This window comes from Pelobates fuscus, chromosome 4, assembly GCF_036172605.1.
Source record: "Pelobates fuscus isolate aPelFus1 chromosome 4, aPelFus1.pri, whole genome shotgun sequence".
In the NCBI taxonomy this organism is placed as follows: domain Eukaryota; kingdom Metazoa; phylum Chordata; class Amphibia; order Anura; family Pelobatidae; genus Pelobates; species Pelobates fuscus.
Genome location: NC_086320.1, coordinates 366,586,410 through 366,603,303, shown reverse-complemented (window position 1 = coordinate 366,603,303; position 16,894 = coordinate 366,586,410). Strand labels below are relative to the sequence as shown.

General features: G+C 39.6%; 1 protein-coding gene across 4 annotated transcripts in view; it reads left to right on the top strand.

Moving 5' to 3' along the window:
- DPP6 (dipeptidyl peptidase like 6) overlaps window positions 1-16,894 on the top strand; it is a 1,023,075-nt gene that overhangs the window by 964,168 nt on the left and 42,013 nt on the right. For all 4 annotated transcript variants that reach the window (XM_063452684.1, XM_063452681.1, XM_063452683.1 and 1 more), the window contains exons 12-16: window positions 873-911; window positions 3,680-3,787; window positions 4,622-4,713; window positions 13,063-13,110; window positions 13,432-13,550. In XM_063452684.1, coding sequence (XP_063308754.1) covers window positions 873-911; window positions 3,680-3,787; window positions 4,622-4,713; window positions 13,063-13,110; window positions 13,432-13,550 — 406 coding nt within the window. The remainder of the gene's footprint in view (window positions 1-872; window positions 912-3,679; window positions 3,788-4,621; window positions 4,714-13,062; window positions 13,111-13,431; window positions 13,551-16,894) is intronic.

Genomic DNA, 16,894 nt, shown 5'->3' with positions numbered 1-16,894 from the left:
AACAAAGGGTTGGATGTAAAAAAAAATAAACACTAATCTATGATCCAGAAATAAAAGGATTCTGAGTGGTATATGCACAATAATGATGATTTTGGCCACTTGAGAAAGGACCACTTCTACCATGAGAATGGCCTAGGTTACTGTATGGAAACCTTGAGCGTCTGGTACACTGCATCTCTGCTCTTCTATAGTACTGGGATTTTTACTCTGCTTGTCTGCTTTAATAATGACGGCTGTTTCAGCCTGCACTGTGCTTTGTGTAATTATTTCATAAACATTTTATTTTTACATTTTTGGTGCACAGTTCTACATTGCGTTATTTAAATAAGAACTTTGTGCTTTGGAAGTGCAGGCGAAACTAGTACCCATAGCATATATGTTAAGGGGTACGAGTTACTGAACTGTCCAGAGAGAGTAGCACATGTAAATTTTGCCTTTGATGGTCTTTGATAAAGTACCCTACAGGGAACAAAACTCATATAATGTATTTTTTTTTTTTTAAATCTCCCTGTTTCCTAATGTTTGAATTTTAATGGAAGAAAGAAATTGCAGTATTAATTTTACACTAATTGAGGCCTTGAATGTAGTTTATTGTCCGTATTGGGCATGGCATGAAAGTGTTTGACTTCTAGATGCTCAGTTTTATTGACGTGTTCTCCATTATTTGCGTTCTGTTTTGCTATGTTCGCAAATCTTTTAGCAGCATAAATAAATTTTAAAAAAAAGAAGACTACTAAGTGTTACAATGTTTATGAAACAGATTTTAGTTGGTCTGGGTCGTGATGAGGTGCGGTTGTGTAAAAGAAGGCAATATTCCATACACATTTTAAAGAACTGATTTATCTTTTTTTCTTTTTTATTTATTTTTTTAGAAACATGAAGATGAAAGTGAAGCATGGTTACATAGACAGGTAAGATTTTGTTTTGTAATTACCATTTCATATTTTAGATTTTATAATTACCATTTTACTATTTCTATTTAGTGCTCCTATTTTTTTTAATTACTTTATTTGTAATTATTATTAATAAATAATAATTTCAAGCTGTAAAAAAAGGTTTACTTATGCCCAGTAGTTGATGACAATGTGTAGTCTAGCCGAGCATCATGGGAAATATAATTTACGTATGCGTGCAGTACCAAAAGTTAATAGTAGGGGGACGTGGCTAGCTGAGCTACGGAACGGTCGCACATTTACAGAGCTCCCGCTCTAGAGGCAAAAAAGAGATAAAAATTCGACCATTTGAACCACGAAACGGCTTAAACCCAGACATTTACAGCTCTTGGAATACCCCCCCAAAGAGTCATGGGGAAGAAACACAGAAAGCTGGCCCATGCGGAGGGACAGAGTCACCCAGACATCCGACTCTCCTTCAACAGGCCATCGCAGCAGGCCCGGCCAAATATGGCGCCTACGGAGCCACGCGGCTCTAGCGACTCCGAGCTGTCGCTGGAAGACGAGACAGCACAAGCGCCTCGAACACACAGCGGTGTATACCAGCGGGCTGATTCGGACTCCGACAGGTCCCCATCAACCAAAGGGGACATAAAAAATCTCCTGCGGGACTTGCGAGAGGTCTGGAAGGCGGACCTGGCTGGGGTACAAGAGGAGATAGGAGGCCTGAACCGCCGCATGGGAGTGATTGAAGCCGGAGAAGAGGACAGGGGAAAGAGGCTGGACGACACCGACTCCCGGGTCAAAGCCCTCACCCAACAGGTGCAACACCTATCGAGAGCAGTGACCTCTCTAGAGGCAAGGCACCGAAGAAAGAACTTCAGGATCCGCAGTGCCCCAGAGTCAGTAGGCCAGGAAGCCCTGCTCAACTTTGCCCATGAAGTCCTGCAAGCACTTGGAGTCCAGGTAGGCGGCGAGCGGCCACCACTGGTATCGGCCTTCAGGGTCCGGAAGGCGCCTACAGCACCCGCAGATGCACCTCGGGACATTATCATTGTCACAAGAGACATCTCAATAAAAACGTCTGTTATGGCACGGTCCAGACAACTGTCAAATATAGTAATTGCAAACGCCAAGTTATTGATTTTTGACGACTTACCCTTCGCAGTGCTCCTTGAACGGCGCAAGTTTGCTCACATCACCAGGATTTTACGAGACCAAGGTATCAAGTACCGGTGGGGGTTGTCGGGGACATTAGTGGTGCCGAAAGGAGAAGCGATACACACACTGTCGCCCTCCGAGGACCACACAGAGTTTCTAGAGAAACTTAATATACTGGGGCCGACCCCCTCAGAGCAGCAAACGGCAGAGGCTCGGACGGCCATGAACCTTACCACGAGAGGGAAACGCGGAACCAAGCCCACCGGAGACACACAGCTCATGGGGCGGCTGGATCCCCCATAGGAACCCCTGCTTTAACTGTGCCCCGGCTAAGCCACCACCCAAGATGGGTACACCGGGACTACCGTATGAACTCACCACCAGAACTATGTGCCCGAAAGGCATTACTCTACTCACAATCTCTGCTCAATAGTATATATGCCATATTGTCTTGTAAATATTTTATTTTATTTTTATTTTTTTTCTTCTATGTCTAACTTTTAGTTAATCGCATCCTAAGAATCAGCTGCAGACTGCAGGTCACCGGGGTCGCGGAGACACCCAGTATTATTCTCACATACCGCCACGCGGGTAGGGCAGATTGGAAAGCCGCAACAGGGGGGCCACATGGCGGCCGACACTAACGAAACCATAGACTCCAGCAGCACCACCGCAGGCACAAACAGACCCCATTTTAAGAGCCAACTTACACCACTTGCGACACCTACACGTGTGGTAGTATCCCAAACACAATCAGCACCCGACAACGCATCAGACGAAAACCCACACAGGGAGCTCACGAGCCTACAAGACTGCCTGGGAGAGCGCAAGGGGGCCCCGTGGTGACCGTTTTATAATATTGGTTTTACTCTATGTTAGATTACCTAAAGTTATTTTATGTTTAATTTAATATATTACCCACGAGACACAATAGGCTTACTGAACACTTACCTCAGACTTGCTATCTGGGAGGTGGCATCTGGGTTAACCAAGCACCCAGATAACACGCCCTATAGAGCTGCATTACAGTAAACCAGCTCAGGATCTTGCTGGTAATGTGCTAGGTAAGGTTCAGGCCTTTAACCCTGGTGGACGACAATCAGGGGAGCGTAGCTGGCCTACATGTCCCTCCTCCATTACTTCTGCAGTTTCATATTCACTAGACCTGACGATCATTATGCAGGAATCTCTTGGATCATTCTGATTGAAAATGTGCATTGGACCCTAGGTGGAGCCAGCAACTCCTCATGCTTAGCTTATGTCCCCGATAAAGTTATTATTTTAATGGCAAATTATATAATCTGTGTTTTACTCATCATAGCAAATGTCTCATGATTACTGCTATAACTCTTTTACTCGTATCGTACTTCCATACTTTTATAACCTGTCTCATAACAAAATGTGCAATTGTATACCGTCATAACCTTGTTTGATTACACCATCCCGCCTGTGCCTGCTGTCGTAGCACCACGGGACTGTTTGTTAACTCTATTGCACCAAAATAAAGAATTAAAAAAAAAAAAAGTTAATAGTAATCTAGGGTCCTCCTTATATTTCACACCAGAAAGGTTTAAGGTTTCTTTTATTCTGGAATTAGTTACATACTCCTTTCACATGTCTTACAGAATGAAGAACCAATTTTTTCCAAAGATGGTAGAAAATTATTTTTTGTAAGAGCTATTCCACAAGGTGGGCGAGGGAAATTCTACCATATTGCAATGTCTTCTTCACAGGTAAAAAAATAAACAAAAATACCTTGTATATTCTTTCTGTTTACTTATTACACAGCAGGTGACACAGCATGGTGGAACCTGGGGCTGGGGCAATAGACTTCCCTGAACTTAAATACTTTTCAAGACACTTATTACGGGGTACATATGTAGAGGTTTAGAGTACTTTACCCCCAAAATGGTCAATACTCTTCAAATACATAGAAATATTTTATATAATATATATTGTAAATAAATAAAAATGTGTTTAGAATCTGCTTACATTGAAGTGCTTGTTCACAGCAGTGATCTTCAAACATAATATAACCTCCCATAGTTTTTACATGAGAATGGTGATTTTAAATAACTGTTAAATATATCTAATATTGTTTATAGACAAATCACAAAACAAAGTAAACAGACAATGGAAAAACATTTTTTTTTTTTGCCAAAAAAGAGATGATTAATACAAAAAATATGATTGATGGTTAGACAGCCACTAACCAGTGAAAAAAAACAGAATGAAAAAAGCAGCAACAATACAAAAAAATCTATATTTACATTTTTAAATAAATGTATGCCAGCTGATTTACTGATTAGTTCTTGTTTAGAAATATAACTTAACATCATAATATTTGTTTGACTGACTCAGAAAGATGACAACCCGAGTTAACTGTGTCATGTAATTTTTGCAGAAGCTGCAACCTTTGAACTACTACAGTGGCTTTGTAGTTTACTTGTTTGTTTACTTGTTTGTTTACTTGTTTGTTTGTTTTTCTACTTAATTTTAAAAACCTGTGTTTTGAGTTTTTTAATTTTTGTTTTTTTTACTTTCTTTTTCTTTTTAATTGTCCGCAGGATGACAACAGTAATGACAACTTACAAACAATTACATCAGGAGATTGGGATGTTACCAAGCTTTTGGCTTATGATGAAAAAAATCAAATAGTGTGAGTATAACACAGTCTGACCAGATACAAGTTTGTGGTTACTAAAGTGATTGCATCATGTTTAAACGTTGCCTCTTTTTACCCTTCAATATCTGTTTATCTATTCTAACATTTCGTAAATTAAATATTTAGAAGAAAAATGGTTTTATTATAAATGTGCCAATGATTGTGGTTTTTTTTTTATTGATCTTTTGGAAAAAGAATACTTAATATTGCCCCACACCCACCCTCTCCTCATTTATAATTAGAATCTCACACATGATTTCAGCCCAACAGAAAGAGAAGATCCAAACACTTCCTCTAACCAGCACACTACACTTCTGCGTTTTCTGAACCTATTACTCTCCATCCTTACCTCCTCTCCTGCTACGTTTTCTTTTCCACGTCACCCCTTTATACTCCCTCCCAAGTCTACATCACTGCAATAGCCTACCCCCTCTTTCTACACCATTGTGAAAAAGTCTGCATTGTTCGTCTGAGCAATGTTACCCCTCTTATTCACCTTCTATTGCCTTTCATACCTGTCAAAATCACTCATTGCCTCCACTTACATCAACCACCTCCAGTCTCTGTATTTACACTTCTCTACCCCATGTCCCCTTCTCTCATCTCATGCCCTGCACTAATTTCTCTGTTCTCTCTCTCCTAGTCCCAGCCAGGTAGACCTCGTCCATACAAAAGCTACTATCACCTCCTGTCGCTGTCTCTCCTCCTTCTTATAGCAACTGGTGATAACTCTCCCAAACCAGGGATTCTCACCTCCCGTGCTCACACTCCTTACATCCCAGTACCCTGGCATTCCTCCTCATCGACCACTGTTCGATATAAAATCTGAAACCCAGCTTTGTTTGAAACAAACTGAAATCTACATCTATACACAACCTCTTCCTTTCAATCCTTTCAATATCACCCCACTGGCACTCACTGAGACCTTGCTTTCCTCATCTGGTAGTGCTTCTACAGCTTCTCTGTGCTTCGATGGGTGGCAGCTCTCCCACACTCTCAGATCTAACATTTGCTAAGGCCAATTTCAACCAATCTCTTCTGCCCCTACCGTCTCCTTTTCCTTCAATCGAAGTTCACACTAACCATCTTAGAACATAAGTTTGTTTGAGCAGGGTCCTCCACATCTTCTGCTCCAACTTGTCTTGTTGTAATTACTTGTTTGTTAATCCACCTATTATACAATGCTGCAGAATTTTTTGGTGCCTTATTAATAATAATAATAATAATATGCGTTATTATTATTTTTATTTGAATATTGTTGTATATCTGTTTTTTGTATATAGAGTTGTTGAATTTCCCAGTATTTGTTGTTTGTTGTTTTTTTTGTTTTTTAGTTGACACTATATTTTTCAACTTGAAACGCACATTAAAGTTTTCTGCATGATTGGTCTCCAAGAAACACAATTGTCTTTAGGCTGTCTTCATTTTTCCCTATTTGAAGTGCTAATAAAATGTCAATGAATTTGTTTGTATTTTTTTCATATATGTGTGTTTTATTTTTTTATTCTTATTGTTTTTGTTTTTGGATAATGAAATGCAGTCATTTTGAATGCTTGGCTTTAAATGGGACTGATTGCTGCATCTTTTTTAAAATGTAAGCAATGATGCAATGGTGATTGTGTGTGTGTGTGTGTAGCTACATGCTTCTCCTCACAATACGTTTGCCTCCTTCTGAATTAACAAAGGAAGCTAAAATTAGTTAGTTCATTGTCTCGTCTGCTGCTGTGAGAGATAGCCTCCCAGGCCTCAGTGAAATAAAATGAAAATGTGCCCTTGCGCGGTTTCCAGCTGAGGTACAGTGGTGTTGTTTTGTATCTCAGGTCACACATGCTTGACTCCTGGGTCTGGAAATCATTTAGAATTCACAAAGGTTTCAATGGAAGGCAGTGAATCTTCTCATCTCATCTTCTCATCTTCCCACGACTTTTAATCAGGAAGTGTCAGATACGGCCTGGTTTTATCAACTGGAGAAAGAAAAAACAGAAATATAGATATATATATGTGTAAATGTTATGTATTTATATATATATAGACACACACTTATAAATACACATATATTATGAATCTACAAACACATATTCTATATCTACATAATCATAAGTATGTATATACAGAGAGACGGAAAAAGTACTAAATTGCAAAACAGAAACTGTTATCGCTTAACCCCTTAAGGACCAAACTTCTGGAATAAAAGGAAATCATGACATGTCACACATGTCATGTGTCCTTAAGGGGTTAAAGAAACACTATCCATGGCTGAGATCAGCATCTCCTCATTTAGCATCTCTATGGGAGAATACAGCATCTCCATGGAAATGCTGAACATCATTGATGCACGTTGAGCAGCACTAACCCAGGAAGCACCTCTAATGGCCGTCTGAGTGACTGCTTACATAGCCAGCAATGTAAACACTGCCTTTACCCTGAAAAAGCAGTATTTGCAGTGCTCAGCCTGCAGGCACAGAATATAGAAACCAAGAAACCAGAACCACTACGTTAAGCTGTAGTGGTTGTGGTGACTATATTGTCCCTTTAATACAGGCATCAATCTTATGTATCTTCTATGTAACATGATCTTTTTTATGGTTATGTCTGAGGTTAGGTTTCCTTTAACCATACGGCAGAAGCAGGGTATTTGTTTCCATGTCTGCCTGAGAATGGTAGGAGCTACATTCCGGACATAAGAAACTATTTTCAACCACTGCCTTAACTCAGCCCCTCTCCCAACAGTGTTATCTTGGGAGAGGAACTGGGGAGACAGAATAGTGTACATTTCTGTTTTCTCAACCCCTTTCCCAAAACACACTTCACTTAGAGAAAACGATAGCTGCTCCAAAATGTTGCGGATCCCAGGGAGCATAACTACCACCATTCTTGGGCAGACCGGGACCATACATCTACCGCTCTGTCTTGTCCAGATACTGCCTGGGTGAAAATGGCTCTGTGCACATATATCAAAGGTAGAAGCAGATGCGCTCAAAGGTCTTTCACAATAACAGAATCAGAATGTCAACACTTTCAGTTCTCTTTCATGATCTTGAAAGGACTCTAATGGGGTCAAAATGTTGATTCCATATTAAATCGCACTGAGTAAGACATGTGAGTGCATTTGATTCAATCTTTTATATCATTTTTGTCTAAATACTAAAAAGAAGAAAATCAGATTTTAATTAAATTGACTACACCGGTAATGAAAAAGCATAGGGATTATCTTAAAAACAATCCTTTTAAATGGTTATGAAAATTGTCTAGATCACCTTGAATGTCTTTGATGGTCTGAATAGAAAAATTGTGATAAAGAATATGATTAAATTGCCAGCATTGTTACATTCTATAGCCAAACTAGAAGCAGAGTTTCTTCCAATACAGCAATTCTGGCATTCCATTTACAATTTACAGTGAATTCACTTTGAATTTTCACTGTAGTAAATAATCCTACAAATTAACATCAATACATCTGTTTTCAGTAACTGAAACCAGTCAAGAGAAGTACTTTATATATTCTTCAGGTTGTGCAATGTTAATTTCTACACTTGCAGGCACACTGGTTTATATTTTATTCTTCCTTTGTAGAATTGAGTTATGTAGCGGAGCCATAGTCCGAAGTCAGGAACAAGAAATTGCCAAATAAATAGCCCACCTCTTCCCCAGCAACTGAGCGACAAACAGTTCTGGGAGTACAACTGAACTTCATTCATCCACACATGGTTTCTATGCATTGCCCCTAGCATGGGGTTTCCAACTCAAAAACACAAGGGTTTCAATTTCCAATTAGGTTAATTTAATTATCTCCCAAATACAGAAACTTATATATATTTTGAAAAATACCCCCAAAATACATGAAAATAATACATAAACCCCTCAAAAATCATATTCCCGAATAGACCCGATCTGAGTGCACAACATATCCGAAAAGCGCTCAGATTGGTTCAGTAAAACGAAAAGTTTTAGAAGTATGGGCAGGATGGATGATCGGCTTTTGGGGGTTCCTGGCTGTTATGAAGAGAATACTGCCCCTGTTCGGTAGATCCTATCCCCTGAATGCCATTCGTCTAGTTGGTCGGGCAGTGGGACGGGTAGCGGCAGGGCCGGACTGGGGATACGGAGCAGCCCTGGAAAAAAATCTATGCCAGCCCCTTAAGTCATTGTGCTATGTAGTGTGTGTTTTCTATATATATATATATATATTATTGGTATATTTCTTTTTCTAATTCAAAATATTAGTCCTTTCAGGGTAATTAAATTATACAGTAAAGCATGCTCACATGCAGACACAGACAATCTTACTAATGCACACAAATAGGCTCATTGACAGACAAGGTTACTGGTACACACACAAATTTAGTACAGACAAACTCTGATACACACACAAGCTTACTACAGACCAGCTCACTGACACACATATGGTCACTACAGATAAGCTCACGATCACACACATGCTTACTACAGACAAGCTCACTGCACACACATGCTCACCACAGACAGGCTCAGACACACCCATGCTCCCTACAGACAAGCTCACTAACAAACACACATATGATCCCTACAGACAAGCTCACTGACACACATACAAGCTCACTCACTATCAGGCACACAGACACACACACAAACTCACTAGCAGGCACACACACACAGAAGCTCCCTCACTAGCAAATTCACACACACACACACACACACACACACACACACACACACTCACTCACTCACTAGCAGATGCACACACACACAAAGACATCCACACACACAGACAGCCACACACACACACACAGGCAGACAGTCACACACACATAGGCAGACAACCACACATGCACAGGCAGACAGCCACACATGCACAGGCAGACAGCCACACGCACACAGACAGACAGTCACACACACAGGCAGACAGTCTCACACACACACACACAGGCAGACAGTCTCACACACACACACACACACACACACACAGGCAGACAGCCACACATACACAGGCAGACAGCCACACAGTCACACACACAGGCAGACCGCCACACACACACAGGCAGCCAGCCACACACACACACACAGGCAGACAGCCACACATACACAGGCAGACAGCCACACACACAGGCAGACAGCCATACACACACACACACACACAGGCAGACAGCCACACACACAAGCAGACAGCCACACAGTCATACACACACAGGCAGATAGCCACACACACACAGACATGCTTATTACCTCCACATCCCTTGGAGTTCCTGGGGACTGGTTGTTGGGGAAGCAGGGACTCCTTCCTGCTTCCCAGGCTGCAGTTACCCTGCTCATTTAGCCCCACCCCCGCTGCAGGTGAAGCTCCGCCCCGCCGTACGCTAAGCCCCGCCTCGTTGTATGCTGCAGTTAGAGTTCCTCTTGAACTCTAATAGAGTCCTTGTCTACTCCCAGTCCTAGCTAACAAACACAGGGCTATTTACAAAAGTGAGAACTGAAAGTGAATTTTAAATTGTAAACTATAATAGCCAATTTGGAAAAATGTTAAAAGTTAGCTCTGTCTTTAATGTGGCTGTTTTGGTCAACATTTCAAAATCTGTTTTATGTACTTTAAATACTCATTTTCTATCCCCAAATCAAGATTAACCCAATCAGGGGCTTTATGGTGCATTATATTTATATGTTGTATGATGCTCAAACAAAATTTGATATTTTCCCTATTTTCACATTTACACCCTGTTATCAGTATAGACAGTCAATGCCTTCAGGATCTCTCCTCACTCTCTGGGGCAAAATATCCCATCTACAACCCCTCCTTTAATCCCCAGGTTACCTTCTTGCCATATCTTTTCTTTATTCTCACCACTGGGTCACACTCGTCCTCATTCCCATTGGCCTCCATGAATCCGAACTGACACTGCTAGCTCGTCTGGAGCAACTCTCATTCCCCATTCATCACTAACCCTCTAACATCCTCCCTTTTCCCCAGTTTTTAACTGCAATGTCTCACAATGGCTCAGGCACCTATCATTTTACAAGCCTGGTTTTAATTCTCAAGGATCCTCTCTCAATTAATTCTTATATCTTTTAATACTGGGTCCCCTAGCTTGTCCCACCTAGTTTGGATGACAGTCATACAGACCATGAGGTCTGTATGGCTCAAGCACCAGATATCCTTGGAACCTATCAAAGCGCCTGAATCTAGCCCAATGTAATTTTATGAAGTCACACCAACTGATGTTGGTCTTGAAATGGCATTTTCAAAGCCCCCTGAAAATATTCATACTTTCTCCTTTGTGTTTTCTTACTCTCTCTTAGTCTCTCCCCCAGCAAGTTTCTTCTCTGCCTCCATGTGTGGATCCCCAGTGATCTCCAGTCGTATAGTTGGGGCTGCAGTTATCCGGCTCATTAAGCCCCGCCCCGCCGCACGCTAAGCCCCGCCCCTGCCACACTCTAAGCCCCGCCCCCGTCGCAAAATTGGGTTGTATTTTTTTAAGGTTTTTTTTTGTAAACCCGGTCAGCCATGTGTGAGCTGTGCCGGTCGCCTGGCTCCCCTGCTCCCCTGGGGCTCTGTGTGGCCGCACAGCTCACACATAGCCGTCCGGGATTACAGGAGCCTGAACAGTGATGATTAGTGCTGTCAGCCCAGCCCAGGAAATTTCCCGGTATCCCGGTGGGCCAGTCCGGCCCTGGGCAGCGGTACCATCTTTAACCGGGTTTGCGGAAACGCAAAGCCAAAAACAGTTCCAGGCATTTGATGAGCAACACTGCCTGTGTTAAGGAGACAAAATGGCCACCATTCATTGGACCATGTGCGTTCGGTTATACGAATGGCGGCCAATCAGGGAAAGCACTCAAGCGAAGGTGTCAAGTCGTTAATTTATGGTTAACAGCCGGGGGAGGTCGGTGTTCACTGTTGCATAACAAGTGACCACACACTAGTCAATCGGGGGTACAGACAGCCGAACATAAGGGAATGTTGTCTGCTACAAGTTACTTTCATATTATTTTAGTAGCTATTGTAAATCATCAGAACAAGTATACAGAGCAAACACAATATATACTTTGCTTTCGGTAAGGAATACAAAAGTGAATTTCAAATTTCAGGCCAAAATAGCCAAACTGCAAACTATTTCCGAGTCAGCTATTATCTATATTTTAATTTTAGCTACAATGGCCTAAATTGTGTTATCAACTTTGAATTGTGAATTTTGAGTGGATGACATTTTAAGGAATAACCGTGTCAGTCCAAACCTGTATATATGTGTGCTAGCTGAATTTATATCAACATATCGGCCATATGGGCCATCCTTACAATTCACTAGGAAAAAGGCAGCAGATTTATGGGATGCCAGTCATGTCCTGACTGGTTCAGAGTTATATAGAAAAAATGACATTGCAGTTTATAATTAACTATGACAATATTACCAGCACACTGGGATTTTAAAATGGTGGTGAATACTTGAACAACGTTGTGGTGGTGCTGCAATCTTTGAAGCGAAGGTCATTACAGCCCAATGCTAATTGAAGTTGTTGGAGAATGGTGTAATGGGTTGTATCCGTGGATGTAATTCTCCTATTTCTAGAGTATTAGGGGAGCAATCGCTTACTCCCTAACCCAGTGTTTCTGAACTTTTATGGAGCAGTAGCCCTGCAGGTCTAAAAACAATCCCTAAGTACCCCTGCCTCGAGAAAGTAATTTTTATTGATTTAAATTCCAAATAAAATATGTAGACACTAATATTTATGTTCATCCCATGTTGGTGAACAAGCCTGATTAAATGTACAAAAGAATATTTTAAAAATAAATATAACATAATGTGGATATTGTGTATGTAAGGAGGAGTGTATGAATTAGAGAACACTGACATACACGCACTTACACACAAAGCACACTGACACACACAAATACACATTTACAAAAAGAGGACACTGACACACACACACATAAACAATGAGGACACTGACACACATTTATACACAGAGGACATTGACACAAGTACACACAGAGGACACTGACACAGTTACACACATAGGACACACACTGACAAACACCCATACTGACACACTCATTTGCTGACAGACACACACTCTCTGATTTAACACACACACACATTGGCAAGCACACTCACATTGATATGACAGACACACATATTCACTGACAGACAGACACACACACTGACAGATACACACACACTCACTAACAGACACACTTTCACTGATTTGACACACACTGACGGACACACCTTCAATGATTTGACAAATACACACACACTGATTCATTCACTGACAGACACATACACATTCTCTCATCACATACCATTTTTTATTGCTTTAATAAAAAATATTATGTGTTTAATTCAATCTGTTTGTATTTTTCTTGTTTTGCAGATATTTTCTTCGTTCTGAAGAATTAACAAGGCGGAGACAATTGTACAGGTAATTTCCCTGTGACATACCCTTTCGGAAGGCTGCCTAGTTCATTGCCTAAATTCAGTTTTAAGCTTTAATTTTAGTTGGTTCCTGTAAGAATTAATTATCTGGATGTGAACGTGAATTACTATATTAATATGTTGAACCTTTCCTTGAAGAAAGTGATATTTTGGGATTCATCTTTTTTGCAAGCCCATTTTAAACCTGGAAAAAAAAATATATTTATATATATATATATATCTATATAGAGAGAGAGATCTATAGATAAATAGATAGATAGATAGATAGATAGATAGATAGTTATTTGAATCTTTTATTTATTCACAGTACAAACACCAAAGAAAACTTCAACCGGAAATGCCTCACCTATCAACTCATTGAGAATTGCACGTATATCAGCGTCTCGTTCAGTGAAAACTTGACCTACTTCTTACTGAAATGTGAAGGTAAGTAGCTCAATTCACATGCTAATGCTATACCTTGGGTGTATTTTAATGAATAAATACCAAAGGACGACACATCACATTACCAGCTCTGTGCAAGATAATCCTGACAAAGGGAGCTATGTTCTCCTGGTGGTCTCATAAGTCACAAGTCATTCCATTTGCTCTGTATGGTATCTGAATGTTCACATGGTGGAGAGCAAACCACGATTAACCAGAAGGTGATCCAAAGTGGCTGCTTTGGGTCCAGAGGTTAGAAAGAAGCCCCGGAAACATGAATTTGCTAGATGTGAATATCTTAAGTTTGACTGAGTTTGGCATGATGATGTCAACACATCACATATGTGGAGGGAGTTACATGTAACAGATGGCCCTGGTAAAGCTATGACTTAGTGGCAGATACTGGTCACCTATTGTGTGCAATGGGCAATACCATTGGCGAAGGTGCATGTAGTACAACAAAAGTACTGTTTAGGGTACAAGTGACCATAAAGGGTGTATTGCATATAACCTAACTTTACCCTAAACAGGTCACACTGCTCAAGGCCTCCTCTGTATTGCATTGCTAAATATGAAATGTTATTGGTATATGAAGTGGTCTGAGGTTAGAGAATGATATATACCTAAAATGTGTAAACCAATATGGTTTTTGCAAGCACATTCCAAGCAACAACATTTCCCCAGGATAGTAACTTACCTGGGAAAACTTACCTTGTTGAGTTAAAGAACCAGGAAATGTTGTTATAATGTATCCATTTTGTAATGCTCTTAAGGGCAAACAGTGGAGTATGGACCAGCACCATTTGAACCAGTAGTTAACCACTAAATAAAGATTAAGACATAGATGTTTTCCTCTGCAAGCATGCTATGAGGACAAACCAGCACGCTAAATATATATAAACGTTATCCAGCACGCTAAATATATAAATATCTGAAAATCTACAAAGGGAGATTATTTTACAGAACACCCAAATAATGGGCTGTATAATACATAGAGCATAACATGTACCAATAGAGCATAGAGCATTTCATCATTTTATGGGGTAACTGTCACTGGAAATTATGCCATTAAATAAAACATTAACAATCATCTAGAAATTGTGTTACGGTAATCTCTTTTTTTTTCTTTTTTTTTTTAGATGCTCCATTTTCAAATTGTTATTATAGATTTAGCAAATAACATCATCATCTAGTTCAGACTAGGCACAGCCAGGGCACACATTGCTAATGAGGAGGATAAATAGAAACGTTATTTAATTACTCTTCTGCTCTGTACGCTCTCTCTGTGCTGACTGCCAGGTGCAGAGGACAGAACTTAAAATAATGATTGACAGGAAGCTAAGATGGAGTCACCCAAGTGAAGGAAAAATAGATGCTGATTTCTACATCTAATTAAAATTTTGACACCACACAAATATATATTTGTTAAATATAGGGATAAGTAAACATAATATTGAAAATCCTGGAAAGTGACAGTGTCCCTTTAAATTTATTGATAATTATCATAACAGTGTAAGCAATATTTTACTTATCCGGTAATACCATATATACCAATATTTAACACCTGTTTATCATAGAGCAGTGAAATTATACCTCAGTTATGGCCTCGATTTAATATTTTCAGATGAGCTTTTCAAATTATTTAATGTTTTTTGATAAACTTTTAGAGTGATTCAGTATTTTAAATATGTTTTAGTATTTTAATATGTTGATATTATTTATATTGATTTTTTATATATGATATATTTTTTCATTATTTTAATATCTGAAATAATTCCTATTAAAAGATTTAGATTTAAGTCATTTTAAAAGTTTTTACAAAATTATTATATCAAAGTCTATTTTTGCTTTATTTGTCACTGTATTGCTTTGCCCATATCTTTTATGATTTCTTTTATAATATATTGAAATTCTTTAAAGGGACACTGATCATTTCATCTAATTGAAGTGGTCTATGTGCAGTGTCCTTATTGCTCTAAATGCTGCAATATAAAACATTGACGTTTCATAGAAACTGCAATGTTTACATTGCAGATCTAAGTTTGATTTAGGTGACTGTCTACCAGACAGCCACTAGAGGACTTCCTGAATTTTTCTGGTATCTGACGCTGGACGTCCTCACGGTGTGCATGAGGACCTCCAACGTCAGATTTTTCCCTATAGGAAAGCATTGATTGAATGCTTTCCTATGGGGATGCCTAATGCACGCAACATTTTCTGCGCATGCGCATTAGACCCTGCTCATTGTCGAACAGAGGAGGGGGCAGAGCTGGCCGAGGGACATCGACTCTGGGATAAGGTAAGTAAATAAAGGTTTTTTTTTAACTCTTTATTTACCGGGGAGAGGAGGGTGTAAAAGAGGGGGGAGGCAGGGGAAGTGGTAGTGCCAGGAATATAGTTTTGTATTCCTGGCACTACAGTATCCCTTTAAGCACGTCAAGCATGTCAGATCTGTTGTTGTCTTATTTATATATTTATTTTTTTCTAAACTCTATCCTGTTGTAACTAAACCATTAAGAGAAGTACAAATAAAATGGTCCAAATTAGCCAACTATATGGATCTATATTACAATTGTAAATACCAGACACTTTGAGGAAATGATGCCCATCAGATACATTTCTTTCAATACATTTTAATAATGATGAGATGGCAGATGGCACATTTGTAATAAGGTAAAGAAAGTGCTATTAAACGTATGTCCTTTCTACAATAGTACCATCTAATGATTAGCTATAATGTTAATTAGCTCCTGTTGCTTAATCTCTCACCGTTTTACTCACAGCTTACTCTGTATAACTTGACTGCTGATCTCAGCCATCAATCAAGCTATCTTTAGAAAAGGGTATTTAATTCAGGAAACAACCATACCTGTAATCAAGGTTCAATGCCTTATACCCTGATTGTACCAGTTATTCCTTTCCACTAATCTACTAAGATAAATATGGAGTATCCAATGTGAAAATTAAGGTTTTGAACTGTTGGTTAGATTCTAAATTTTAAAATTTAAATTCTAAAATTCTAAAAGACGATTCAAAATTCTTCTTTCTCTGTGAATCTTTTAGCTCACATGGAGCACCTTAGCAAACAGAACTTGTTTATTGCTGCATAGCACTCAAAAACATACTGATACGAAGAATTCCTTGATGTGGCGGTTTATTCTAAATATTATTTTACATGGCATATCTCAACCAAAATATGCATCAAAGACAAACACTTAAAATAAATTCCTTGCACCAGGTAGAAGGAGCGGGGGGGGGGGGGGGGTGAATGAATGGCACATAATCACTTATGTATCACTGGAGAGACAATCTGACCAAATTTGGATCGATGAAAGGTAAACATCTCA